Raw genomic sequence first — 26,323 nt, 5'->3', positions numbered from 1 at the left:
AGCCCGCTGGGATGGCAACAATTTGCTTCTCATTACAGGAACCCCTGAGACAGACATAGATTCTAGCTGCAGCAGATACACTCTCAAGGCTGATGGAACCCAGTGCCCAAGCGGGTCTTCTGGAACAACAGTCGTCTACACTTGCGAGTTCATCAGTGCCTACGGAGCCAGAGGCAGTGCAAACATAAAAGTGACATTCATCTCTGTGGGTAAGGACTCTCCCTAGAATTTTTAGCCACGAATAAGTCCCACCTTAAATAAGTGCTGCCACTGAACTATGAGCTATGGAAATATCTATGAGTAAAATAATGGACAGAGAGGTAGTGTGGTTAGGGCAAATCACACAATGGGAGATAGAAAAGGATTTCCCTCTCTGCCATTTAAATTCAGAGGGAGTGTTTTAACAATTGGGGATGGTTGTGGTAGGACACAGTGGTTCCCAGGAAGGAACCCCAGGGCATTCTCTGAGTAAGGCAGGAGGTGGAGTGGGAAGTAGGGTTTCTCACTCAGGTTATCCCTATTATCATTGAATGTGTAATGAGGATAATGTCTCTAATTTCCTCCTTTTCCCTCATTACCTGGTTCTCCCATTCTTGAATTCCAACATCCTGGCTTACTCCCCGCTACCCCTCAACACCCTCCCTCATTCCTCCTCTCCCATTTCACCTGTTCCAGAGACAATGCTGCAGAAAGCCTTAGTAATCTGATTCTTTTTTTTTTTTTTTTTTTTTGAGATGGAGTCTCGCTCTGTCGCCCAGGCTGGAGTGCAGTGGCGCGATCTCGGCTCACTGCAAGCTCCGCCTCCAAGGTTCACGCCGTTCTCTTGCCTCAGCCTCCCGAGTAGCTGGGACTTACAGGCGCCCGCCACCTCGCCTGGCTAATTTTTTTTTTTTTGTATTTTTAGTAGAGACGGGGTTTCACCGTGTTAGCCAAGATGGTCTCGATCTCCTCACCTCGTGATCCACCCTCCTCGGCCTCCCAAAGTGCTGGGATAGTAATCTGATTCTTTCTGGTTATTTTGTGGTTGGAATGAATGATTTGTTAGTCTCTAAATTAATTGTTTAGGTAGGCTTCTTAAAATTGTCATTTCTCCTTATATCAAAGCATTATGATTTCACCCCACGTGTAAAAAGAGGACATTCAGACTTGTTTTTCCACCTGTCTTACAAAAAAATCAACAATTTAGATTAATCATTAGGCCCTTTTTGAACAAGTTTAGAGAAAGGACTGATATAAGCAATACTTAACTGTTTTCTGCTATTGTGACTTAGCATTTTTACAAAGATCAAGATTATGTTTATGTGGGCATAATCTATCTATCTATCTAATATATATCTATGATATATAATATATAGCTATATAATAATCATATATCTACAGGTAGAACAGTTTTGCATTCCTAGTTTTAACACAAAGAGTTGTGTTATGTTCAAATAATCAAAACTGTTCTCACTATAGAAAACTGCAAATTGCTCAAAATACTCATGAGCTCTTCTAGGGAAATAATGCTTTCAGATAAAACTAATCTTTCTCCAAATTATTTAACATAACTTTACCTCTATCCGCAAAACTGGGGCCTGTCTTAGGGACATGTTAAGCCTTTACTGAAAATCACTGGTCTGGTCCTTTGGAATCTCATCAGAGAGTCAAGAGGACCAAATTCATGGTTCCATGAGCCGCCTTCTTTTTACTCACAGAAATAGCTAAGCCTTAGAGAGCCATCTCAAGATGCCTATGGCTGGGAAAGGCAATGCAGGGACACATTACGCCTTCTTTGAGTGGCTTTGGGCTGTGTCTGAACATTTGAATCCCAGCTTCTGATGGTAACTGTGAAAAGCCCTGATGTCATTGGATTATGATTAAGAATAAGATTTTTAGGCCAGTCATGGTGGCTCGTGCCTGTAATCCCAGCACTTTGGGAGGCCAAGGTGAGCAGATGACTTAAGCCTAGGAGTTTGAGATTAGCCCTAGCAACATGGCAAAGCCCTGTCTCTACCAATGAAAAATAAAAATAAAATTAGCCAGGCATGGTGGTGTGTGCCTGTAGTCCCAGCTTCTTGGAAGGCTGAAGCAGGAGGATCAATTAAACCCAGAAGGTTGAGGCTACAGTAAGCCATGATTGTGCCAACCTGGGTGACAGAATGAGACCCTGTCTCAAAAAAGAAAATAATAATAATAATATTAATAATAAGATTTCACACTGACTGGGAAAGTAGGCCAGCAGCAGTGGGCTCACAAAATGAAGCTTTCGACTTACAGAAGACTGAAGTGAATGGTGTTTTGAAATATCAACCATGTAAAGATATACTCAAAGAGAAGTGGACAGTTAGACTAAAATAGTGGGAGGCTCATATAAGGTTTTATGTTTGTAATAGTCTTATTAATATTTTTGATTAGTAATTTTCCATGAACCTGTGAGAAGCTTCTTAGAGGAGTATATATATAGTGAAATTAATTACATATAAAGACTTATATTACTGTAGTTATAGTTATAATTAACGTACCCATACATCCCAGTTTACCTGAGACAGTGCAGGTGTAATTATTAGGTTAGTGCAAAAGTAATTGTGTTCTTAGCCATTACTTTTCAACCAACTTATATTTGGGCAATACGCTCTATGATTCTTGTACTTAAAATGTAGTTCCAGAATTCACTTTCACTTTTTTTTTTTTTTTTTTTTTTTTTTTTGAGACGGAGTCTCGCCCTGTCGCCCAGGCTGGAGTCCAGTGGCGTGATCTCTGATCTCCGCTCACTGCAAGCTCCACCTCCCGGATTCACGCCATTCTCCTGCCTCAGTCTCCCAAGTAGCTGGGACTACAGGCGTCCGCCACACGCCCGGCTAATTTTTTGTTTTTAGTAGAGACGGGATTTCACCGTGTTAGCCAGGATGGTCTCGATCTCCTGACCTCGTGATCCACCCACCTCAGCCTCCCAAAGTGCTGGGATTACAGGCGTGAGCCACGGCGCCCGGCCCACTCTTTCACTTATTAAGCACTGACTGTGTACTAGACCCAGTATTGAGTACTGGAGATGCAAAGACACAGAGGCTACAGGTCTGCCCTTGAGGGCTCACATTTTTATGGAGGAGAGATATTAAAAGAGAGAAAATAATACACAATGTGGCATTATTAAAAAGTATTTTAAAAGAGTAGAGGTTGAGATTATTAGAGGAACCCGGCCATTTGTTCTCCCTTGAGATGTTACAGAGGAGGTTGGAGGGAAGCTTGGGATAAGGCGACACTCCTAAGTTTGCAACCTTTTACCCTGCTAATCATCAGGAGATAATTCCAGCCACAAAAGTGAAGTGCACGAGGTCCTAAGGCATGTGATGGAAATGAGTACAGTGCAGAGCACCACCAGGAACAGCCTAGAAACAAGTAAAGCCCAGGAGCAGCAAGGTACCAATCCTACCTTGACATGAGTAGAGTCAGGATGGTTCATTTTTTTTTTTTTCTGTCCCTCTCTGAAGTTTCACTCATGTATTAATGTCCCCAGAGATACTACACATTGAACTTGTTGTCAGTGTTCTTTTGTCTGTATTGTTTGCCTTTTTTTAGCCAATCTAACAATGACCCCGGACACAATTTCTGTTTCTGAGGGACAAAACTTTTCTATAAAATGCATCAGTGATGTGAGTAACTATGATGAGGTTTATTGGAATACTTCTGCTGGAATTAAAATATACCAAAGATTTTATACCACGAGGAGGTATCCTGATGGAGCAGAATCAGTACTGACAGTCAAGACCTCGACCAGGGAGTGGAATGGTGAGTGGAAGGCCGGAAACCGTATTGTGCTGCCTGGGCTCTTGGAAACACGCAATAATAGTTACCATCTGTGTGGGGTCTGCTCTGAGACATGCCTATGCCAGTCACTTTAAATTCAATATGTCTTCACACCTAATGCAACTGTCCTTTGAGGGAAGATGCCATTATTTCCGTATTTACAGATGAAGTAAATATGATCAAACAACTTAAGTTGTAGAGCCAGGAATGGAACTAGTGTCTCTAATTCCAGACCCTGGGCTCTTGCCATGAAGTTATGAGGATTGTTTTTAAAAGTACTTTCACTAGACACTTGTGAGTGTTTGACCCAACTGTGCTTTAGGATGGCTAGGTAAAGATTTTATAAGTCTGGTTCCCAAAAAAGGAACACATTTTAATTTCCTGTTTACCTCTATCCATTGTTTGTTTTGTGAGGAAATGCAAATCTTTGAAAGCAAAGAGAAATTGGTAGACAAAACTGCTACAATAATAGGTCATATTTATTGAGCACTTAACTATGTGATAGGCACTATGCAAAGTATTTAAATGTGTTACTTCATGTGGAAAAATAAACCTAGAGGATACTGTTATTATTAACCCCATTTTACAGATGAGGAAACTGAGATTCAGTAAAGTTAAGTAAATTACCCAAGGTTATACATCTGGCAAGTGGCAGAGCCAGGATGCAAACTCAGATTGACTAGCTCTAGCGGCCAACTCTTAGCCACTCCACTCTGAAGCCTTTCATTAACTATGAGATTAATCAGTCTAGATTCCGTGAGTCCTGTGTCTTCTTTATATTTTCATATAAGGCCGAGGCAACATTGTAGAAATAGCTAGTTATTGTTTGGGCTGGACTTGATAGTATACAGTCAGGAAATGGAAGTACTTTTCTTCCAGACTGACTCAATCCTGCTCTGTCCAATTACTCTTTCCTACTAAAAGCCAATAACCCACGAATAATTTTAGTTTTTCCAGTCACATTGATCTATTAAACAATCCCACAATCAGTTACTGAAAAGTCATAGTCTCTCCTAAATCTACTATACTGTCATTTTATATTCAATTGAAATTCCCTCTTCCCTCCAGCAGAAATTAAAAGGAGTTTCCTTTCTTTCCTTGTTCGCCTTGGGGTTAGCTGCTGCTTCTGACTTTTCCAGAGCTGGGGCAAAGGGAAGCAATGTAAAGAAAATTGAAGGGCCTTACTTAACTGTAGGTGCCCTGTAATCTTGCTGTGTGTCTCCATGGCAGCTGCCCAAATGATGACTTGTCCTCTGGGGCCATGATGAGCAGGGGCCTGCTCACTTAGAGATGGGAGACAGGGGCGTCATAACACCACAGTGTTCCATCAGATTAACAATTATTTTCAAAAAAGTCCCCACCCCCGCACACACCAAAACTCCCATTGATTCCTTCGGTTGGTAGAAAAGCCTTAGAGTAGTAATTGAAAACCTGGTTTGAAATCCAATTTTGCCGCTAACAGGCTGTTTGGCCTTGAATAAGCTGCTTAATTTTATTTGAAAGTAAGTGCATATTTATGTGGTCATTGGTTAGTCCTTCAAATGCATGGAGAATCCAGGAGAGGAGTCAATCAAGCATTTTTTCCTCCAGTGTCCAGGAAGGTATGGTATTCCTTTACTAAAGCTTGAGAGGGAAAATTAAGGCTCTTCTTAACCTTCCCAGCAAATCGCCTGAAGGGCGATTATTTCATTCCGTCTCATTTTTGCTGTCTTCTACTCAGGAACCTATCACTGCATATTTAGATATAAGAATTCATACAGTATTGCAACCAAAGACGTCGTTGTTCACCCGCTGCCTCTAGAGCTGAACATCATGGTTGATCCTTTGGAAGCTACAGTTTTATGCAGTGGTTCCCATCACATCAAGTGCTGCATAGAGGAGGATGGAGACTACAAAGTTACTTTCCATATGGGTTCCTTGTCCCTTCCTGCTGGTAAGATGCTGATTGCTGAATTGTTAGAGTATATTATTTCACATATGTGGAGTCTAAAAATTTACTCTTAAAATAGGGATCAAGAGACATATGACTGTATCAGAGATAGAATTAACAGAGTAGAATCCCATGAGTCTTTGTTATCTTCTATTTTGCTATGTGGCTGGTGGTTCATTGGTTTGTAGTACAGTCTTGGGAGTTTGCAATGGTGGAGCCCCCTCTTTTTTTTTTAACTGGGAGAAGTTGAAAAAAGTATTGAGATACCTTCTAAGGAATATGGCAGACTAGATATTCTGACAGTCTTTTCCTCCATGCTGTAAAGTTGCATGCCACAAAACTGCCATGAAAATCCTTTTAAAGGCATAATTGAGCATGTAAGAAAGTATGAGAAATAACCAAGTGCCAAAAAAGTAAAGGAAAATAAAATAGAAATGATGCTTTAATGCTGGAGCTTCCCTGTGGGCATTTGCCAATGTCAGAAACCCAGAACCTTGGATTTTAAGGCTCCAGAGGGCATAAAAATAAAGACTGTGCTCCCTAAACAGCACCTGGGCACTCCCACCCCATTGACACAATGTCAAGACCTTCAAAAATGACATGTTCAGTAAAAGACTAAGCTAGGAAAACAAAATTCATCTGCCAGAGTTGAGACCTTGGCCTCATCTCTTGGTGGACAAAAGGTTTCCCCCCAGAAATATAGTTGTCCTGCCATCACCCGGGTTTGGGCTTTGAATTTATATTTCCTATGTGGTTCATGAGTGCCAACCTAAGTTTAAAGTTGTCCATTGGTAGCACCCTATGTCAACTAGCTAAAGAAGAAAAAAAAAATTAAAGTCTCTCTGGTAGATGGAGACCTTAATCCAGATCCCCAGGGATTCCCAGAGATTAAGGTCAACCAGTATGAGCTCACAACCCAAAATCTCAAAACACAGACAACTTCATGAGGGATTTACAAGCTCATTCATTCTTTCAATAACTATTCTGGAGGAGTTACTCAACGCAAGACACCATAGTAGGCAATGAAAGGGAGAAAAAAGAAGTGGGGCACGTATTTTAATATCTAGAAGGGCCCATGCCATAAAAGGCAATGCATATAATATAAAATATCCAAACAGAATAATACAGACTGAAAAAACAGTGGAAGTTCAGAAAAGTGGGGACTCAATAAACACTGTAGTCTTTAAAGAAGGCTGCATGGTAGAGGGATATAATCAATCTGGATTTTGACATATGCAACATTTCAACATTCTGTGTTTAATATGCATACATTCAGTGCTTTCTATGTGTCAGATACTGAGCTGAGCACCAGGAGATGGAAAGATAAATATGACAAGGTATTTTCTCTCCAGGAGCTTGTGGTCTAGTAGAGAAGACAAACTCACGAATAGGTGACTATGTACCAATATGGTAAAGGCAGAATAGGATAAATACTCAGAGCATGATGAAATTTAGATAGAAAGAAGGATTTGTGGGATGCTGAAAAGTCATTCTGAATGTCAAAAATGTGTGACTTGGAGTCATGAAGAGTAGAGAAGTTTTGGCTAGCACACATGCAAAGGTGGGCTTACATACTTCTAAGAGTCAGAGGTAAAACCTGTTAAAAATGAATGTGGCACATTCCTGGGGAAAGCTTGGACAGGTTTATTCATATTAGGTTATCTTAACACAATTTGTGCATTAGAGACTCATGTTGTGACTTAATTCTTTCAATAATTCTGTCTTTAGAAAAAGAAGTTAACAAAAAACAAGTGTGCTACAAACACAATTTCAGCGCAAACTCAGTTTCCTGGTGTTCAAAAACTGTTGATGTGTATTGTCACTTTACCAATGCTGCTAATAATTCAGTCTGGAGCCCATCTATGAAGCTGAATCTGGTTCCTGGTAAGAATGTTTTAAATTACTTTAAGATGTTATAGTCAGGGCAGGGATTTATTTATTTATTCACTCCCTCATTCATCCCCATTCAATAAACATGTTAAATACCCTCACTGTGGTAGGCCCTAGGCTCACCATGGGGGTATTTAAAAGAAAAGAAATAAGCCATGTCCCCTGACCTCAAGCCTGGGGGAGAAATCTATGTGATAAAAAATGTTATTGGCTGGGTGCTGTGGCTCACGCCTATAATCCCAGCACTTTGGGAGGCCAAGATGGGCAGATCACGAGGTCAGGAGATCAAGACCATCCTGGCTAATATGGTGAAACCTCGTCTCTACTAAAACTACAAAAAATTAGCCAGGCATGGTAGCATGCATCTGTGGTCCCAGCTGCTCGGGAGGCTGAGGCAGGAGAATCGCTTGAACCCAAGAGGTGGAGGTTACAGTGAGCCAAGATCATGCCACTGCACTCCAGCCTGGGCGACAGAGAGATTTTGTCTCTCTCTCTCTGTATATATATATATATTCTTACATGTAATATGGTAAAAGCTAAATATAAATGTTGTGGGTGGCTTAACTCTGCTGAAGGCAGGTGGGGAAAAAGGGATCAGGAAAGCATTGCAGGTGAAATGAGACTTCAGCTGAGTCAGGAGGCTAAGGAGTTCACCAGGCAGATAGCAGTGGACAGTATCTGGACATGGTTGAGATCCTCTGAAGTTTCAGTAAAGGGAAGGTGTCCCCTTGAGGTCAGGGGACATGGCTTATTTTCTTTTCTTTTATTTCTGAGACAGGGCTACATAAAACCAATTGATCTCAAGAATAGGCGACTGCCTTTCCCATCCTTTGCCACCACTGTGTCAACTTGACATCGCATAGTATCTTTGAGGTGAAAGGTCATGATTTATGGAGTCATTGCTATGCTAGCCCATGCTGGGGAGCTCCCCTCAGCAGCAGAGAGAGATAGATCATCCTAATATAAGGTCATCTTCAGGGAGGATCTTATGTTAAGGCAAGGGATAAATGATGTTCCTGGGCTTCTACCATAAGCAACTCCTCATGCTCCTAAATCATCCCAGTAATAGGACTTGTGATAGACAAAGGATCATTATCACCAAGTTTGTTTGAGTTTACTGAATGGTTTGTGGTCATTCTCATATGTTGGCAACTATCCCCTGGACACCAAAACAGGAAACCATTTAGAGTCACTATCCCCCGACCTTGCCTCGCACAAGTACAGCCCCTCCAGGGTGCAACAAAGGTCACCTCTTCTTTTCCCCCTCACTCATCTTAGCCAACACATTTTACTCACTCATCTTTGTTCTTCTCCTCTTTCTATATACCAGATATGGTTTTGCTTCTTTTTCCTTGTAGAACATTACTTATTTAAGATTTGTATAGAGTGGTTAAGATCTTAATTAATGTTAAAAAAAAAAAAGTTGGTGAGGGAGGGGTCTCATCAGTGTCGGGGTCCACTGGACATGAGAGATTCCACATGGGGTCCACTGGACGTGAGAGATTCCACAGCAAGTGTCATTTCCCCATCCTTGCCTGGTCATAAGAAGAGATGAAATAGAATCACCTTTAAGGGAAACCAGAAGGAACAAATGCTTAAACATATAGATTAGAATATTCAGGTTATGGGTACCTGGTGTTCCTACTACCAATTATGTCTTTGGATTATGGCAGTGATTCTCAACTTTGACAGCACACTGGAATCACCAGGGAGGCTTAAAAACCTGCTGATGCCTAAATCCCAGCCTTGACAATTCTGATTTACTTAGCCCGGACACTGGTGTTTTCAAAAGCTCCCCCACTGATTCTAATATGACACAGTTGAGAATCTCCAGATTAAGGTATAAAATTCTATTAGGAAAAGCAAATTCAGATTAGAGAAGTCAGGTTCACGTGGAAAGCAGAGAGGGGCCTTGGAAAATCAGGGGCAAAATTAAGAAATTGGGTGGCTCTGAAAAGGTGACTGAAAGTAAAGAGAAATATGAATTCAAACATCAAAATTTGACCTTGGCGTGACCGTATTTCTACTATCTTGTCTCTTCCTTGCAATTATCCCTTTTATTTCAATGTTTCCAACACAGGGGAAAACATCACATGCCAAGATCCCATAATAGGTGTCGGAGAGCCCGGGAAAGTCATCCAGAAGCTATGCCGGTTCTCGAACATTCCCAGCAGCCCTGACAGTCCTGTTGGTGGGATCATCACTTACAAATGTGTAGGCTCCCAGTGGGAGGAGAAGAGAAATGACTGCATCTTTGCCCCAGTAAACAGTCTGCTCCAGATGGCTAAGGTGATCCTTAAAGCTTCTACTCTGAGCTCTTGGTGGGGCAATCTGTCTGGCTGATCATATTTCTCAGCACTTAGGAAAATGGGTTTGGTGCTGCTTTGTGTTGCTCCGAAACTACGTTTATTTGTGTATTTCCAAATAAAACGCACACACACGACAAAATGCCTCGATTCAAATACTAAGACAACTAAGTATGTGTTCTGCTCTCAGACCTGCTAGATACCTTAACCTTGACTTCTCAGTACCACGTGTTCCATACCTCCAGGGGGCAGCAGTATTATCCTCTCTCTTATTGCTCTCCTTTGGGTAGTTTTGGTATCAAGAAAATTGCTATAATCCTTTCAGGAAAAGGAGCAATATAAAAAAACAAACTTCATCAATTTCTTAAAAAAAAAATAGCTGGACTTGATGCTCTTACAGGTATGAGATTTTCTCACTACTTGGAAATAACTTGTACTTTTGAAGAAGCAACTACCCTGCCTCTCTTACCTACTATAGAGGTTACCGCTATGTAACAGGGGAGAATTTACTTTCTTTCCGTCAACATAAATAAATGGTACCTCCACACTTGATTTGCTGTTAGACTTCTAAAATTCCATGAATTACATTTAAAAAATTCTGGTGATACAACTGGTGATGTTATAGCCAATGATGACATCTTCAGACAACCAATTCCAAATCCTCTCACCACTAGGAAAATAATTGGAAAAAAAAGGGTAATACTTATTTGTGTTTTGTCTAATTAACTTCTATCTCGCCTCTTATCTCACACCAAATTTATTAAAATATCTACTATGTGCAAAGCATGATTATAGGTGCTGTCAAGGTAAATGGGCCAAATCAGATCTTGGTCTCTGATTTGATAAAGAATATAATCGAATTGGGTAGTTACATACACATTAATTTGGCTAAGATACATTAAGAAGATTTGCTTGAAAAGAAAAAAAGGCATCAGAGCTGGACCTTGATGGATGAGGCATGAGGGCTATAAATTATCCCAATAAAGAAAGATAGAAATTGTAATCTGAACTCGATGTCGGCCCAAGTCCCAATTCTAGATACCTACACACATTTTCAATGGAAAAGGATCATGCTGCTCTATCATGCTTCTTTTGATTTATCCATTCAGCATATACTTACTGGGTACTTACTGTGTGCTGAGATATATGACTTGTACTACGTTAGGAATTATGGGAATGAGAAGAATGCAAAGAAATGTAGCACATGGTTCATGTTGTTAAGGAGCTTATAATTTAATTGGAGCAATATTGAAATTAGAACACAAGATGACACTACTAGAGATGCCACAAATGAAAGTATGTTATATAAAACCAATACTTATGCATTCAGAGGAAGGAACTTTCCTGGGTTGGAACTTTCAACAAATGCTTTTCATAAAAGACAGAATTTGAGCTATTCTATGCATATAAGGAAGAGAGAGTTAGAAAGCAGAAGTGTAATCATTATAGGTAGGGTGACCATATAATCTATCATCCAAGTCGGGACACATTTTGAGAATATAAGAGGGCACTCTTAATAATTACACTAGCAGAAAAGGTATAAACCAGACCAGTCCCTGGAAAATTGGAAGGGTCAATCACTTTAATGGCTGGCAGGGTAACCGATATGAGGAAAACCAAAGAGTGGCAACTGTGCTTCCATGCCAACTATCCAAGTGACCGTTGCACTCAACCTTAACCTACTTCTCTAGCAATCACATCTAGCTTCCCTTTTTTGTTTTAGTTAGCTATCAGGTTGACATAGGTTTGTTCCCCTTCTCTGTGTGGCCTTATGTCATATTCTGTTCTGAAGAGCGTGCATGGAGTGCTTAAGAGATAAGCGCATCATCTTACGGGACATATTGATGGAAATGGAGCAAAAAGGAAACTACAGATGTGAGAGATTTTGCCAGGGGTGGATCAGCGGGATTCGATAGCTGAACTGACTGGTAAATTTTTTTGTGTTGACTTTTGTTTTACTAGGCTTTGATCAAGAGCCCCTCTCAGGATGAGAAGCTCCCTACATACCTGAAGGATCTTTCTATTAGCATAGACAAAGCGGAACATGAAATCAGCTCTTCTCCTGGGAGTCTGGGAGCGATTATTAACATCCTTGATCTGCTCTCGACAGTTCCAACCGAAGTAAATTCAGAAACGATGATGGTGAGTTTGCCTAACCTTTGCAGGAGTTTTGGGTCTTACATTTTCACCCCTCAGAATTTGTGTTCAAGAAACATAATTCCTCCCCATTGCAGCTTCTCTGTCTTTTCCAGAGCAATGCTCAGGATAGTTCTGCCAGCTACAGCTTTTAGGATATTAGGAAATGTTTCCAGTATTCATTTTGCGACCTTAGGAATATTTCTTAGTGAATCTCTGCTTTATTTTCTTCATTAAAATGGAATAAATTTGTACTTGCTTTCCAGAAAAACTAGGAATTAAATGTTTTCAGAATATACAAGATGAGATTCTCGAAGGTCTAGCACTAAATGTGAACTTTAAAGCAATCGTGGGAGGATAGGTTCTGGAAGCGTAGCAGTTCTGGGAGAATAGAGAATTCACCCGCGAGAGTTCAAATGTAGAGGCTTTAATGAAGGGATACCTACAGAGGTAAAGACAGGGTTAACAAACAAACAAATAAACAAGGGGTGGTGAAGCACTCAGAGACCAGCAACATTTAGAAGCCATTATCACCCCTTAGGTAAAAGAGGAAATAGTGCAAACAGAGCCCAGTGAGAACTGAAGCCTTAGAGGTGGGACCAGTCAGCAGGAGCTATAGTCTTGGAAGGCCAGAGCTATAACCAGACATGTGCTGAGGACAAAGGGGACTGGAGCGGGGAGAGCAGTGAGCACCAGGAAAAATGTATCTCTGCCTCCCAGGTTCAAGCGATTCTCCTGCTACAGCCTCCCAAGTAGCTGGGATTACAGGCACTTTGGGAGGCCGAAGCTGATGGATCACCTGAGGTCAGGAGTTCAAGACCAGCCTGGCCAACATGATGAAACCCCATCTCTACTAAAAATACAAACTTAAGATTTAAAATAAAATACAATAGTAAATATCCCTGCCAGCCTGCTGAATTGACCTTACAGAGTAGGGTGTGTAGTGGGTGTGACTCTCACTGTCACCATTGCTAAACATTTACTGACATCTTTCAGTCTTGGGGACCCATCCTCTGCTAAAGTCTGTCGTAAGAAGGTCATAAATCCCCACCACCTGTGATGTCTCATTTTTGTCTTCTCTTTTCCTCTTACCTTTATACAGTCAGTTTCTAGGAAGGTGTTGTTTTTTTCTTTTTTATGACTGAAAGAATTTGATTAGTTTGACCCTATACCATTTCACTTTCAGCACGTGCTCTCTACGGTTAATGTCATCCTTGGAAAGCCTGTCTTGAACACATGGAAGGTTTTACAACAGCGATGGACCAATCAGAGTTCACAGCTACTACATTCAGTGGAAAGATTTTCCCAGGCATTGCAGTCAGGAGATAGCCCTCCTTTGTCCTTCTTCCGAACTAATGTGCAGATGAGCAGCATGGTGATCAAGTCCAGCCACCCAAAAACCTATCAACAGAGGTTTGTTTTCCCACACTTTGACCTCTGGGGCAATGTGGTCATTGACAAGAGCTATCTAGAAAAGTTGCAGTCGGATTCATCTATTGTCACCATGGCTTTCCCAACTCTCCAAGCCATCCTTGCCCAGGATATGCAGGAAAATAACTTTGCAGATAGCTTAGTGATGACGACCACTGTCAACCACAATATAACTATGCCATTCAGGATTTCAATGACTTTTAAGAACAACAGCCCTTCAGGTGGCAAAACACAGTGTGTCTTCTGGAACTTCCGGCTTGCCGACAACACAGGAGGGTGGGACAGCAATGGGTGCTATGTTGAAGAAGGTGATGGGGACAATGTCACCTGTATCTGTGACCACCTAACGTCATTCTCCATCCTCATGTCTCCTGACTCCCCAGACCCTAGTTCTCTCCTGGGAATACTACTGGATATTATTTCTTATGTCGGGGTGGGCTTTTCCATCTTGAGCTTGGCGGCCTGTCTAGTTGTGGAAGCTGTGGTGTGGAAGTCAGTGACCAAGAACCGGACTTCCTATATGCGCCACACCTGCATAGTGAATATTGCTGCCTCCCTTCTGATTGCCAACACCTGGTTCATTGTGGTCGCTGCCATCCAGGGCAATCACTACATACTCTGCAAGACAGCCTGTGTGGCTGCCACCTTCTTCATCCACTTCTTCTACCTCAGCGTCTTCTTCTGGATGCTGACACTGGGCCTCATGCTGTTCTATCGCCTGGTTTTCATTCTGCACGAAACAAGCAGGTCCACTCAGAAAGCCATTGCCTTCTGTCTTGGCTATGGTTGCCCGCTTGCCATCTCGGTCATCACGCTGGGAGCCACCCAGCCCCGAGAAGTCTACACGAGGAAGAATGTCTGTTGGCTCAACTGGGAGGACACCAAGGCCCTGCTGGCTTTCGCCATCCCAGCACTAATCATCGTGGTGGTGAACATAACCATCACTATTGTGGTCATCACCAAGATCCTGAGGCCTTCCATTGGAGACAAGCCATGCAAGCAGGAGAAGAGCAGCTTGTTTCAGATCAGCAAGAGCATTGGGGTTCTCACGCCACTCTTGGGCCTTACTTGGGGTTTTGGTCTCACCACTGTGTTCCCAGGGACCAACCTTGTGTTCCATATCATATTTGCCATCCTCAATGTCTTCCAGGTGAGTTTTACAGTGTAGGGCTTTCAGGAAGATTCTATTCCTGTAGGACAAATTAATGATATAAACACAAACAAGAGTAGGAATGGGGAAGGATTTCAGTCCAGAGGAAGCCTCAGCCCTAAAGAGCAGTAATAATGAGAACTCGTTGGAAAGGACACATTCTTCTGATCCTATGGAACCTCATACTTTTTATCTCCTACATTATAACCTAGTGTCATTTGCCAGTCTCTGCTAGATACCCTGATTACACTAGTAAAAGGAAAATCCCCATTTGTCTAAGATTATCTTGATGCAGTCTATTATCTCCTAGATGAAAATCCTGTCTTTGTGAGGACAGGGATTGCCCCTTTCTTATTCATCACTATACCCCTATGCCTGATAGAGACCTTGGTACAGAGTAGGTTCTCAATAATCGTTTGAATGAAATAAATCCTATGTATCACATAACAGCTTCTCTGGAAACATCAAAAATCAAAGAATGAATGTCCTTTGAATGCCAGACAATCTGCTTGATTATACTATAATGAAAAAACATCTTCTTCGCTCTCATGCAGCACACAACTAATTATAATACAGGCCAGTTTGATAGAAGAACTATAACAGAGGTATAGTTAGCAAGCCTTTAAAGGACAAGGAAAGAAGTGATTAATTCTGTTTCACCCATTGGAGAAGTGGTAAGCATAGGAAAAAACCTGCCCAAGGATTGAGGCCACTGTGAGCTTGTGAAGAGGCCGAGGCTGGAGGTGCATTTGAGATACTGCTTTCAGGATGCTTGTGCCAAGAACATATGAACCTTGATTTCTGCTACTGGGCCTGTGTCTCCAAGCTATAAAGTTCATATGTAATGACCTTCATGATATGCCTCATTTGGAAGGAACTAGTTATCCCACCCCACAGCCCAGATTCTTATCATAACTATGTGAGGAATATTGTAGACACAAGAGGTGTACTAATAGCATAACCAACAGGACCTCCAGTTCTCAACTAAAGGAAAATAGGAAAATAGAAAATATCCTCCTAACATCATAACATTTAGAATCCTTTGGTGTGAACCAACTGCCTCTTTGAACAGTATCATGTACTGGACTCATTCCATGAACTCAGATGGAAAAAGAAGTCATACAAATTTAGCACTAGGTTAACAGTACTTTCTCTTTTGCTGGACAATAGACTATAATTAAAATGTACTTCTTTTTAATCTTTTTTTCTCAGGGATTATTCATTTTACTCTTTGGATGCCTCTGGGATCTGAAGGTAAGAGCAATGACAGTTTCTTGTTTCTAGAAAAGCCTGAAGTGCTTGTGGCATGTTGAAGTTACGATAGCTTCTTTTAAACATTGCAGGTACAGGAAGCTTTGCTGAATAAGTTTTCATTGTCACGATGGTCTTCACAGCACTCAAAGGTATACCTTTTCTCTGCAGACTTTTCATTTTGTAACCTCATGTATTCCACTAGCATTATGAAGTATAGAGTACTAAATTATTTCTTTGGGATTTTGATCAATTAGGCTAAATATATTGCATCCTCAAACCCGTCTCCCTCAACAGCTATGTTAGGCATAGATCATTCCATTGTTTTTGCTTCTCAAGTCATTCTGCCTATTAAACAGAGCCACAGAGCTGTCGTTGAGATGCTACTCCACATATTTAAATAGGGTTTAAAATAATATATGATCTAAACTTAAGGTTGAAATCAAATGTTCAATGAGAAGCAATCTTCTGGGGGGATTCAAGGTATTAGAGAAAACAAATTGAAGAATAATAATGGATAGAATTTTCTATAGTTCATTTTCGAACACAACTATTGCCTTTGGAATATTTGACTGTCTTTCACATGTCAGAAAATACTAGAAGCCTAACAAACAATAAAACTTGTATTTGACAGTTATTGTTCTAATACAGATGATAAGATTCCAGTATTTTAATGTGACCTCTGGGAGTGGGACTAGAGATGCCGCCAGTGACCATAGAGGGTGGAAAATCAATCCTCCTAGAGATAGAAACAACTTTGGTCCCACAAATTTGCCTTGTGATTGTCCCTCTTTTTCTCTCTTCTAGTCAACATCCTTGGGTTCATCCACACCTGTGTTTTCTATGAGTTCTCCAATATCAAGGAGATTTAACAATTTGTTTGGTAAAACAGGTGAGTAGTGGCCTCTAGGTTCTCCCTGCTCACCCAGAACACATTTGCTCAAATGGGGAGCCTCAACACCCCTACTCCTTCACCCAGCTCATGGCATTTACCTGAAATGTCCTCTTTTGGGGTAGAAGTTAAATAGAGGAACTTACCTTTTCACAAATCACCAAAAAGTGGGTGTAGAGGGCAGCTGCCTTTGTTGGGCAACTTTTAATAACTCATAAGGAATAAGATTTGGAGAATCTAGACAATGATTTGGAGAGCTGTCTGTCAAAATTTCATCCATCAAAATAAGAACTGTAAATTGCTGACCTTGTCAAACACAGAGTTCTTCTCAAATTATGTTAAATAAGAGTAGATAGGTCATGTTTCAGGGTTATAGGGCAGCAAATAATATATTTAGAAAATCTTACTACAGGATCTCACTATGTAGGTTTGTTTTCCTTTTTTGTTCTTTTTATAAAGTGGGCTTATGTTAAACATTGAAGCATAGAACTGTGCATGTGTTACGTAAGGGATCACCCAAGTTAGCTATTCTATTAGAAATATTCATGGTTAATTTCTACCTTGGAGATATGAAATGAATGAACTAATAACTTTGGGCAACAGATCTCAGCTATTCTAGGAAATTGAAACCCCTGTCCCAGGCCACCATCCCTCCCCCGCAGGAAAATAAGCCCCAGGATTTCTTCTAGCTTTTTGAAACTGAATAGATTTCACAAATGCAGAGTTGAGAAATGTGTCAATATTCCAGATGAAGGCTTTTCATATGCAAGCAAATTTTGTGAGTGCCTATAACTGTTAAAACTCCAGAGGACTTGAGTTTTTTTCCGCTTCAGTTTGATGAATTACTCATGAAACTAGTGGACCTTCACTTCTGATTATGAAAGTCCCAATGGGGCCTGTTTGGGGGCTCTGTAAGCACTGTCACTTTGGTTTATGTTGTCAGCAGCCTCTAAGATCCCCCCAGGCCATGATGGAAACCTTGTTAGCGGTGGCAGTTCAGCAATCTGATGGTAGGGTGGGCACTTCAACCCTTCTCTCGCCCGACATCCACTCTCCACCTACTCCCCGTGCACAGTCCCCACCTCCCAGCAGACACAAGCCTGTGCACTTGCTCCGGGGCTGCCTTCCTTGCTGCACTGACTCTCAGCAGTTCTGTTGACATTCCTGACTCCTGCTTCTTTTCTGGTCCTGCCTTTTCTCCCGCTATAATTTTCTCTTTTCTTTCCCTTTACTCTCTATACAAACCTCCACCTTTGGTAGAGCGTCCAGGTCCCTCCCAAGAGCTTCCCCAAGTCACCACAACCCAAGTGGACCAGGGAGATTCCATCATGCAGATGTTCCCAGACCATGCATGTGATGGCATGTGGAGGGCTTCCCACCTTGAGATCTTCCTGTCCTCTGTAGAAACCTGGCTGCTGGTGTGATGTGAAGTAGTGACTGCTTGTTGGCTGCCACGCATGCATGAGAACGACAGCTCTGTTAGTTCTCTGGCATTTCTGGGTCATGGGAGGAGGGCAGGTATGGGTTGGTTTCCAGGCATGGCCGAGCTTACCTGGTGCCTGGACCACTGCTCCCCTGGGTCCCTTAGGAGATGTTCACAGCCCAAAGTTCATGACAGCTTGTCTTCAAGGCTGAGTTGCTGCTCTGTTTTTCAGGAACGTATAATGTTTCCACCCCAGAAACAACCAGCTCATCCCTGGAAAACTCATCCAGTGCTTATTCGTTGCTCAACTAAGAACAGGATAATCCAACCTACGTGACCTCCTGGGGACAGTGGATGTGCTTTTAAAAAGAGATCCTTGCAAAGCAATGGGGAACGTGTTCTTGGGGCAGGTTTCCGGGAGCAGATGCCAAAAAGACTTTTTCAGAGAGAAGAGGCTTTCTTTTGTAAAGACAGACTAAAAGTAATTGTTATGTTTATGTTTGTTCCCTCCCCCTCCCCCTTGTGTGATACCACATGTGTATAGTATTTAAGTGAAACTCAAGCCCCCCAAGGCCCAACTTCTCTGTCTATATTGTAATATAGAATTTCAAAGAGACATTTTCACTTTTTACACATTGGGCACAAAGATAAGCTTTGATGAACGTAGTAAGTAAAAGGCTACCTAGAAAATACTTCAGTGAATTCTAAGAAGGAAGGAAGGAAGAAAGGAAGGAAGGAAGGGAGGGAAAGAGGGAGAAAGGGAAAAAGATGAAAAAGAGAAAGATGAAAATAGGAACAAATAAAGATAACATTAAGGGCCACATTTTAAGATTTCCATGTTAATGATCTAATATAATCACTCAGATAGTGCAACATTGAGAATTTTTTTAATGGCCCAAAGATGGAAACTGAAAGTCAGCCACAGGGAATGAATGCTTTGGGCGGTGTCTTCCTGATGTCTTCTTAGCTAAGAGAAGGGAAAAAAGGCTGAAAAAATAGGGAGGAAATTCCTTCATCAGAACCACTTCAAGTGGATAATAATATTTATAAGAAATGAATGGAAGGAAATATGATTCTCCTGAGGCTAAACACATGCATATATACTTGTATGTTAAAGTTTGAACTAAGTGAATGTATCTGCAGAGGAAGTATTATAAAGATACGTCATTAGATCCAAGTGCAGATTAAATTTTTATAGTTTATCAGAAAAGCCTTATATATTTGTTCCACATTTTGAAAGCAAAAAATATATTTTTTATATACCCTTCAATTGCCAAATTTGATATATTGCACTGAAGACAGACCCTGTCATATAGTTAATGGCTTTAAGCAGGTACTTCTCTGTGCAGTATAGATTTTAATAATCTTATAGCATTGTACATTATTATTGCTGTTGTCACTGTTATTGTTACTGTGGATAATGGCCCTTGGTGTGTTGTATAGCTCCCTATGTATTCTCTGTTTCCATCTTAAGTTCCCAGACCAATACACATTAAGAGCTTTGCATGGTCTAAGTTGTGTTTATTCCAACCACTCAGAAAGCTCCTGGAAAGAAATTTTACATTTGGCTGTTCTGTGCTCCTAATGACACTTGACCTTGTTGAACAAATGGCAGAACCTTTCCCAAGGATTTGATTGTGAATTATCTGCATGTGTGCTTTTTTTTTGGTGTGTATGTATTTCATTAAAAAATATAAATATTTATGAAAATAGCATCCATATTAGAGTTAACTCATATTAGAGTTAATAGCATCCATATTAGAGTGAATAACCATGTGCTATTGATACAGCAACCCTACATTGCAAATAGAAGTCCTATCCCAAAAGGAAAATGAGACAAAAATAGAGATGTGGGACTACTCAGGATATGTGGGCTGTGTGGCAACATAAATGGGCACAGCCATTAGGAAGATGGGGCAAAAGAGGCTGAGATTCAACAGCCATTTCTTTATTGAGGTTCAAAGGAGTTTTCTTTTAATATTTTAATCCTTTAACATATCTTCTTTTTATTTTTAATTTTAAATTCTACTTAAATTCTGCTTCTGCCTCTCTTTTCTTCACAGAGAAGGAGAGGCATGGGGCAGAGGTGGGACAGTTAACCTAAATGAATTCTTTATTTCTACATATTCACAAATGACATAGACATCTACTCCCACATTTGCCTGAGAATTGTCACATCCCTGTCCCAAATGAATGGTGCATTACCAAAAGTCCCTAAAGGAAATCATTGTTATGCTGTAAGTGCATGCCACATTCTTCAGGAATGATCAACTTTGGGCAGAGCTTGGTACTAAGAAGATGGAGACAGAGGTTGGGTTGGGAGAAATCCCTTGAATTAGAATTAGAGTTAGAATTAGAGAAAGAAGGCCTTTGACTGATTTGGTTCCTGGAGTTATATCAAGAAGAATCGAGCCAGGCTTGGAGCGCAATGTTAGCAGGGCTATCTTGACATGATCAATCAAGGAAAGCACACAGTATTGGGAGCAGGATGTGGTTGTCATGCTCAAAAATTCAGTGGGACAAGAAACGCTGAACTTCCACCCACTTCAGCCAAGATCCCTCGGGGAATCACTGTGTTCAACCCTCTGAAGGGAACTTTCATTATAGCAGGAGCCTGTGGGAGTTACACAGGATGTGGATCTGCCCCACTGCTCCACTCGTTAACTGGGGCATATTCCCTTATCCCCAGCACACACAAATACACACATGCGCACATGTGCACATACATACATGCATGTGCTTTCACCCTTTCAAGCCACAGCACTGGGTCCAAATTCCAGAAAAGCTATGAAAGCAAATAATTGGAGAAACACTTGCTGGTTTTCTGCCCACTGCAATACGCATTAGCCCAGCCACTACCCTTTCCCAAGAACACCCTAAAATGAACAGTAGAATTCAAAATTGTAGAAGAGCAGCTATGAAGCTGAGAATTTTATGAATGCAGGAACCTTGCTCGGCCCTGAGGTTGCCATCTCTCAATCAGCAATGATTACAAGGCTATTAGTAGCAGATTTCTGAGAATGAAGGCACATTGAGTTGTGCGATCTACTTTGTTTGTAAGGTGCCCAGTGCTTCCCTGTGTTTCTGACATCTCTCAGTGTATAAAGTCCATTCCCTGGGCCTAAACTTTCTTGCATTAGGAGCTTTCCATTAAGTCAGTTTCTTGCAAAGGGCTCTGTCCTAATGCGTCAGAGTCTGTGAGGTTAGAACATTCACAAATGAGCAGTTAATACAGATTACAGGAATATTCTCTGGGAATATTCTAAGTCCAGACTAACACATCATTTCTTGAGTAAGCCAGATGTCTGCCATCCTCCTCCCCCATTTCTTATTGTTTACATGGGGAAACAGTTAAATAAATGTCCGTGGGGTTTTCAGGATGTAGGTTGCTAAGGTCAGAAATTAAGAAAGACTGTGGGAAGTCACAGCCTTTTGTGGTTTGTATAGAGAATTTCAAAAAGATCCATGTTGGAATGCTTCAGAAAAAAAAAGTTATATGGAGATGAGAAAGATTACAGCAATTAGTACATATAGAAAGGAGGTGTGGGCGAGTTATTGAGGTGAATGGAGCAGGAAATCACAATCATTTGAAGACAAAAAGAAATAGGTGGTCCTAGAAATGCCAGGTAGGTGGAATGCATTTATTTTGTGTCATGTGATGGTGAAGTCAAATAAGGCCTCCTCATCTCAAAGAGGAAACCCAGTGACCCAGGGCAGTAAAAGTGTGATTCTTCAAGTGTCCAAAATGAAGGTGGAACTTACCGGGCACAAACCTTCTGATTGTGTTTTTAAACGGGCAATCGGAATAGTGTTTCCTCATTTCAAGAGCCCGGTAGTTTAGCGTTAATATTAGGTTCTATTGGTTTCTAAAATTATGACTTGGGATTTAAAATTGCATCATGTATGCCAGCACACAGCTATGCTTCCTTTCCATACTATAACAATGAAATATCTAATGAGATCTCTTGAGCTATCTTTGTAGTAATTGTGTGTCTTCTTGCAATGTGGTGCTGCCCTGCTCAGTCTTCTGCATGTCACCCAGAATGCAGCTCCATTTTCCAAACAGCAAACTATCCTTTCCATCTTCCAGGCATGGAGGAGGCCAGCAGCTCGCTGCTGAACTCAACTGGCTGGCAGGGCTGATGGCTTCCCTCACGCCATCTGCACTTCCAAGCCGTGTGCAAAGATCCATCACGTTATAGAAGGTTTAAACAAGGGTCCTTGAAGTAAAGTTTTCAGAAACAAATTGTCTGGCAAACAAAGAGATGCCTGTTCCAACATTTGTGTGTGGATGGCTTGGAATTTTCATTGACAGCTGAAAATAGAGCCCTCATTTCCTACAGATGAATATACAGGATGTGAGGGCTCTATTTATCCTCTAGCACATTCTCGATGGAAACCAAGTTTCCCACTCTTAGTGAATATGGAGTGGACAGAAGAAGAAGAGAAGGGAGATGGGACAACTCCCGATGCCCGCTCTGTGCCAGACACCAGTTCTTATCTCCAAATACCATCTGTATGTGTTAGGGGTGGGCGTGGGGGCCTTGGTCGTGGTGTCCTACGATTCAGACACAGCCGTCCTGTCTATTCTTAAATGATTTTATACACACGCATCCTTCTCTTTTAACCTGTAAACTTTGAGACGACATTGAAAAGCCACCAGTGTCCACAACAGGTCCCTCCGCACACATCAGGCATGGTTAGGAGATACATGAGCCTGTTCCCACCCCAGGGTTTTTATTCTCTCATGCAGAGCCAAGTGAAGGATGCCAGTGACTATTGAAGCCTAAACAGAACAAACCCAGGATCCTGGACAGGGGGAAATGGCTTTATTCTCAGCATGAAAGGCAAGAGGACCTGATTGGGCAAGTGGTGGGCAGATTGCTGTCACGGCCCACTTCTGATGACATTAAACAACAAAACCCAGGAATGACTTTGGGCCCTGCCTTTTTCGGATTTTGATTGGTGCCATCCTGAGTCTTCCATCCTGCCAGCCAGCCGGCACCGCAGCAGTTGTGGGAAGAGGAATTTGACTTTGATTAACCGAGAAAAACTGTGCACGCGTTTTCTGTTTTATTTATTTATTTTTTCCTGGAACTGTGAGGGTTTTCCCATGCCCCAGGGGCTCCCTCACAGCTGTCCTATCCCAAGCATTCCCGACAGGAATCTCCAGCTGGGCCGGAGTGACAGCTGGCCTCCAGCACTGCAGCTCCACAACCACCGCCTGCGTCTCCTGAGGCTCGCGCGCCCCCTGGTGGGCTTGAAAGGAGGTGTCCCCGCTGCGGTCCGGCCTCAGGAAGCGCGTGGGAGGCCGAATCAGTCCCGCGGATGACGCGCCCAATGAGCTACGTTCAGGAAGTAGTATGATCACATGGACAGAGCGAAGGTCAAGGCATAGTGGATAACAGAAACCAGGAATGAAAAAAATCTCTTTCACTCCCGCCTCCTAATACTTTTATATTATGATCCTTGCAGAGGAAAGGGTAGTCAGAAAGCCACGTAGGAATGTGGAGGGAGTTTCACACACGTAGTTTCAGTGTGTGAAAGGCGAAGGAAATTTAGGGCCCCCAATTCACTATGCAAAAAGGAAAAAAATTAAGATGGAAGCTGAGTCAAGCAAGAAACAGCTTTTTCCTTCTGTTGCTAAGCAAATAGCTATTATTAGATGAAAGGCCAGATATCTCCACAGATGGCTACAGTAGGTTCACCTTTTATGTAAAGTGCCAATTTACTGAGATGAATAGATCACTGGCTGTTCCCCTAGCTGCTCCTTTTCTCCTACAAGGCATAGATTCAGCGATGTGACCATACCCTCCCTCTTTCGTCTCCACTTTTCCCCTTTAAATACTGAATCCCTCAAAATATCTTTGCAGAAAGACACAGACCACAGACTGTCTCTGTGATTCTGTGTTCCTTTCTTCCAGGCTTGTTCTTAACTTTGGCAAAATAAACTTCTAAGTTGATTGACACCTGTCTCAGAGACTGGTTTACAAGTGTGCCTAGCACATCCACAGGCAGGCATACATTTCTGAGGCATACTCACTGGGATAGCTCCTTCCTTTCTCTGTCCCCCCTCACTGATTGACTCTCATTTATGGCACTAACAGCAAAGCTGAAAGCCCCGAAAATGATCTAGTTCACCCATTCCAGATAGGCTGCTGGAAGGTCGTTTGAGGAAGAAAAATGGGTGCCTTCCATGTTTCATGGGAACCTAATACTTTTTCCATCAAGGCAGCTGCAAAAGGATTAACATAGGTGGTCTCCTATTCCCTTTCCTAATTCATCCATTGAAAGCCACTGCTGGCCTGGATTTTCATTTTCAATCTATGAAGAATCTGCAGATGAATCTGCAGCTATCCCAGGGCTATCTGACAGTCCAGCCGGCAGCTGAGGCTGGATGGCAAGTTCCTACCCTAGCCTCTGAGCACACATTGCTAACATGTGATCCGAGAAGACCCAGGAGAAGTCAACAGGGCCAACTGCCAGCAGGGCTGGTCCTTGGAGTAGAGGGACAAACTGAACTGGCCTTAAGTAATGAGGCAGACAGCTTCCCAGTTTGAGGGGGATGTCACACACCTTGGCCTGTTGCTCCTATCCCCTCGAAATAGCTCTCACACCTTCTCCCTCATGTTGGACATTCCTTTTACAAAAACCGAAATCTCAAGGACAGATAAGATTAACAAGGTTAATCTCAGGTTAATCTCAAAGAGAGAAAATGTACGCAAATATACTTCTGGGTGAGAAACACAGTAACTTAAATTTACCATCGAATGAAAATGACTGGTAACTATGTAACTATGTTAACCAACATTTTTTGAGCTCTTGCTGTGTACCTGATGCTGTTCTAAGATTTTTATGCATATAATCTCATTTAAACAGTATACCAAACCAAAAGTAACTAAAGATTCTTTTTCTTCGCATTTTTAGAGGAAAAAAATTGAGCACAGAGAGGTAAATAACTTGCCCACAGTCACACAGCTGAGGACCAGTAGAACCAGGATCTAAATGCAGTGTCTGACCTAGAACATGGACATGTATCCACCACCTTATACTGCTTCTCTGTGCAACCTGATGCCAGTTACTTTCTTAAAAGTAGGCTTCCATAGCAGGAAGAGTTTCAAATGCACAAAATGAGAGGGAAGACAACAGTGACAGAGAGGGTGGAGGAGTTAAGGCTTCATCTCGCTTTATAATTCTACCTTGGGTCAGCCCAGGACATAATGACCAATGCTCTGAGCAAACTTCAGAGTGCGCCTACTTCCTTTTTAAGTCTCTGATGAAGCATCAAAGAATTCCTGCTGTGCTGCTTTATTAAAGGTAGATATCAACTTAGCTATCTAGTGGACCCCGCAGCTTCAGTCTTCATTTAAGTGAGCTTCCTGTAAGGTCTCAATCACCAGTGTTGTTGTTTTTATTTACGTCTCGGATCTATCAAGAATTCTGGGAGTGTTGGATGGCATTTAGATACGTAGGAAGAAAATATGGCTTCCCAGAAATGAAGAGTGATTCTGAGGCTACGTTTAAACATATCAAGTGGAGAATTGGAGCATTTGCCCTATTACGTTTAGCTAAGTCATGATTTTCCTTATGACATGCAGACTGAAACAGCAGCTGATTTGCTACTTGAATGCTTTGCATTCTTTGCTTCAGTTTGCATGGACAGGTGTATTGGGCTGTTCTTCAGCATTGATTGACAGCCAGTTCGGCAAATGTGGTATGGTGGTTAAGAGCATTGGTTCTAGAGCCAAACTGTGTGCTTTTCAATTGTAGGTTCACCACTTCTTAGTTTGACTTTTGGTAAAATAACTCTTTCTGCCTCAATTTGCACTATGTGAAAGGAGATAATAATGGCACAGGCTCCATGGGTTGTTATAAAATTCTTATAAAGCCTACAAAATCATATCTGGCATGCAATTATTGATGAATAAACTTAGTCTTTATTATTTTACATCATACTGTGTATGCATAAACATTACAGTAGATATGCATCATACACACATATATACAACATGCATCACAACTTGGCCAAATTTATTAGGGCAAATATCTCAATTCTCCACTTGATATGTTTAAAGACAGTCTCAGAATCACATTTCATTTCTGAGAAGTCATATTTTCTTCCTATATG

General features: G+C 41.6%; 1 protein-coding gene across 6 annotated transcripts in view; it reads left to right on the top strand.

The window, feature by feature from the left end:
• Positions 1 to 19,910, top strand: part of ADGRF5 (adhesion G protein-coupled receptor F5) — a 102,306-nt gene extending 82,396 nt beyond the window's left edge. For 2 of the 6 annotated variants that reach the window (XM_050787472.1, XM_050787473.1), the window contains exons 11-22: positions 39 to 209; positions 3,280 to 3,399; positions 3,559 to 3,768; positions 5,507 to 5,719; positions 7,445 to 7,600; positions 9,687 to 9,895; positions 11,875 to 12,054; positions 13,235 to 14,629; positions 15,842 to 15,883; positions 15,973 to 16,032; positions 16,688 to 16,772; positions 18,428 to 19,910. In XM_050787472.1, coding sequence (XP_050643429.1) covers positions 39 to 209; positions 3,280 to 3,399; positions 3,559 to 3,768; positions 5,507 to 5,719; positions 7,445 to 7,600; positions 9,687 to 9,895; positions 11,875 to 12,054; positions 13,235 to 14,629; positions 15,842 to 15,883; positions 15,973 to 16,032; positions 16,688 to 16,772; positions 18,428 to 18,507 — 2,921 coding nt within the window. In that variant the 3' untranslated portion in view covers positions 18,508 to 19,910. The other 4 variants (XM_050787477.1, XM_050787475.1, XM_050787474.1 and 1 more) reach the window with 3 other exon arrangements.
• The last annotated feature ends 6,413 nt before the right edge of the window (positions 19,911 to 26,323 follow it).

This window comes from Macaca thibetana, chromosome 4 (genome assembly GCF_024542745.1).
Source record: "Macaca thibetana thibetana isolate TM-01 chromosome 4, ASM2454274v1, whole genome shotgun sequence".
Classification (NCBI taxonomy): Eukaryota; Metazoa; Chordata; class Mammalia; order Primates; family Cercopithecidae; genus Macaca; species Macaca thibetana.
The sequence above is the reverse complement of the archived record's forward strand: the minus strand, read 5'-3'. Positions and strand labels throughout refer to the sequence as shown.